The sequence below is a fragment of the Pundamilia nyererei genome, unplaced genomic scaffold, assembly GCF_000239375.1.
Source record: "Pundamilia nyererei isolate P.nyererei 1_Seehausen unplaced genomic scaffold, PunNye1.0 scaffold00212, whole genome shotgun sequence".
NCBI lineage: Eukaryota > Metazoa > Chordata > Actinopteri > Cichliformes > Cichlidae > Pundamilia > Pundamilia nyererei.
The window spans coordinates 627190-629652 of record NW_005187613.1 but is presented as its reverse complement, the minus strand read 5'-3'; the positions used below and the strand labels follow the sequence as shown (position 1 = coordinate 629652).

At 44.8% G+C, this 2463-nt stretch overlaps 1 protein-coding gene across 1 annotated transcript in view; it reads left to right on the top strand.

Annotated features, from left to right (window-relative positions):
• Positions 1-2463, top strand: part of LOC102204060 (dystrophin-like) — a 289784-nt gene that overhangs the window by 280158 nt on the left and 7163 nt on the right. The window contains exons 69-70 of the mRNA XM_013914638.1: positions 58-216; positions 1014-1257. Of these exons, the coding sequence (XP_013770092.1) occupies positions 58-216; positions 1014-1257 (403 nt within the window). The remainder of the gene's footprint in view (positions 1-57; positions 217-1013; positions 1258-2463) is intronic.

The following is a 2463-nucleotide window of genomic DNA, read 5'->3' as shown; positions in this document are numbered from 1 at the left end:
TCTGTTGCTATGTGTGTGCATCATTGGTGGGTATGTTTGACGTGTGTGTGTCTGCAGCGATGACGAGCACATGTTGATCCAGCACTACTGCCAGTCTCTGAACCAAGGCTCTCCTCTCAGCCAGCCCCGCAGCCCCGCCCAGATCCTCATCTCCATGGAGACAGAGGAGAAGGGAGAGCTGGAGAGGGTCCTTAATGACCTGGAGCAGGAGAACAGGTCAGTGGATCCTGTTACTGTGCCTCACACTCCAGTCTACACAACTCGGCTTTGAATCTGAAAGCGGTCACATGACACATTTAACGGACTTTAGATTTGACCACAAGGGTTGACTAGAAAATCCAGATCTAGTCAGGGGACAAAACAACAAGTAACTGTCCCTGACGAGCATTAAGAACTGTTTCTTGGTTTTTTTTTTTTTGCTTTGCTCCAAAACTTAACCTTTGCTGCCTGAATCATCATCCTGTCTCTTTAACTTTATTTAAACTGAACTAACGCGCCATAAGTCATACGTAATGTAAATATGACCAATTATACAATGATGGCACAACTTTAAATCATTCATGAACACTAAGAAATGATTCAAGTCTTCTGTCGGTTGAAAGGACAGTCTGTAAAATGCGATGCCCACATCATACTCATTTATTCCTTTTCCACAGCAGACACAAGTGTGGCTTCATTTATAATAAGATTGTGATACATCTTATTTTTATTAAAATAAAAATAAGAAGTCTTCTTCTTTTGCTTCTGCCTTCACCTCGCTAGCTTTCACAAATCGTTCCCATAGCTTCATGGTATGGCTCATCAACTCATCCTCTGTACCTACGATAGCTCCGCACATCACCCTTGTTCTTGAAATTGCTTCCTTTTCCATTGCTCAGGCTTCGTCTTACTCTTCAGGATTGTGTTAAATAATCTGGTTGAAAGGTTCACTGCCCTCATTCGAATCCATCTGTTCCTGGCCCACTACCAGAGCTTGTAGTAGGAAGTGACCTCATTTCTGTTCATCTGTGCAGGAAACTGCAAGCAGAGTACGACCGTCTGAAGAAGACACACGACAGAAAGGGTCTTTCCCCACTGCCATCGCCCCCGGAGATGCTACCAGTGTCACCACAGTGCACACGTGATGCTGAGCTTATCGCTGAGGCTAAGTTGCTACGGCAACATAAAGGCCGTCTAGAGGCCCGGATGCAGATACTGGAGGACCACAACAAACAGCTGGAGTCCCAGCTTCACAGACTGAGACAGCTCCTGGAGCAGGTATGCACACATCCTGATTTTACTTTAACCACACTCCAAGTTCCACATTTCTGTGTTACCATTCTCTACCCAGTGGTGTTGGGTTCTGGGTCAGCCCAAGTTTACGTTCCAGTGGATAAAAAGGAAGTCAAGGAAATGGTCGGGTGTGTAGGACGAGTATGGAAATAATGCTCTGCATCTGGCTGTGATGCAGGGTTGCCTTCACAATGTCAGAGTCCTTCTCACAGAGTCCAACATTGATGCTGAGACTGTCGAACTCAGCAGTCAGTCACCACCGCAGTATGTGCCATAAAGGCAAAGAAAATGCTGCTGCCATTTTTGAGTTGTTCCTCCAGCGTATGCCTGAATATCCTCTGGACAAAGCTGACAGCAGAGGGAACACAGTTCTACTCCTGGCCTATGTGAAGGGAAACGCAAGCCTGTGCTGTTGTGAGGGGCGGGGCTCACCTGGGAGTAATCAGGGTATCATATTTCAGCCACCAGGTTGCATCCAAGCAGTTGCCTTCTAGTTATGCTTTGCAAAGAGAGCCCATAAAAACATCGCTGCCGCCACTGTGGGTGTCTACTGTGCCACAAGTGCTCATCAAGTTTGATCTGAACAAGCCGGTGAGAGTGTGCGACATCTGCGTGTGTCAGAACGCTGTGGTGTGGATGTCTTTCGACCTCTGGCAATTATTCAAGCACGCCAGGCGAAGGGACATCAGTAGCAGGACATGTTAGCAAGAGAATCGCAGACATTTACGGACCATTATCTCTATACTGTTCCAGTTTCTGAAAACTATTAATCTTTGTGTTTGTGTTTTTGGAATGGTGTCTCATCCAAACGGTTCAGTTTCGGTCTGACCAGACTGTGTTCTCGCAGTATTTCACAGGCTTGTCTAAATGTTGTTTAGCAAACATGGACTCCTGCATTTTAGACATTCATCCAGCTGATGGCTTTCTGGGGGCAAATGAATAAAAGAAATTAAAATCAATCATTCTGAGACCCAAACTCTTTACCTGAGGGGATACTGTACAGTTTTTGACTTTGGATCTCTTATCTTGTATATCGTATTGTCTACTTGCTGTTTATTGAGGTTTTCTTGCTAATAGTTTGACTGATTTATGGCCTGATTCATAAACTTTTTGTTTTGTGAATACCATCGTTTTACCATTTCCTGTGAGTATAGTGTATTTATGTTTTGTAATCAGGGTTTGGTTCTTTCC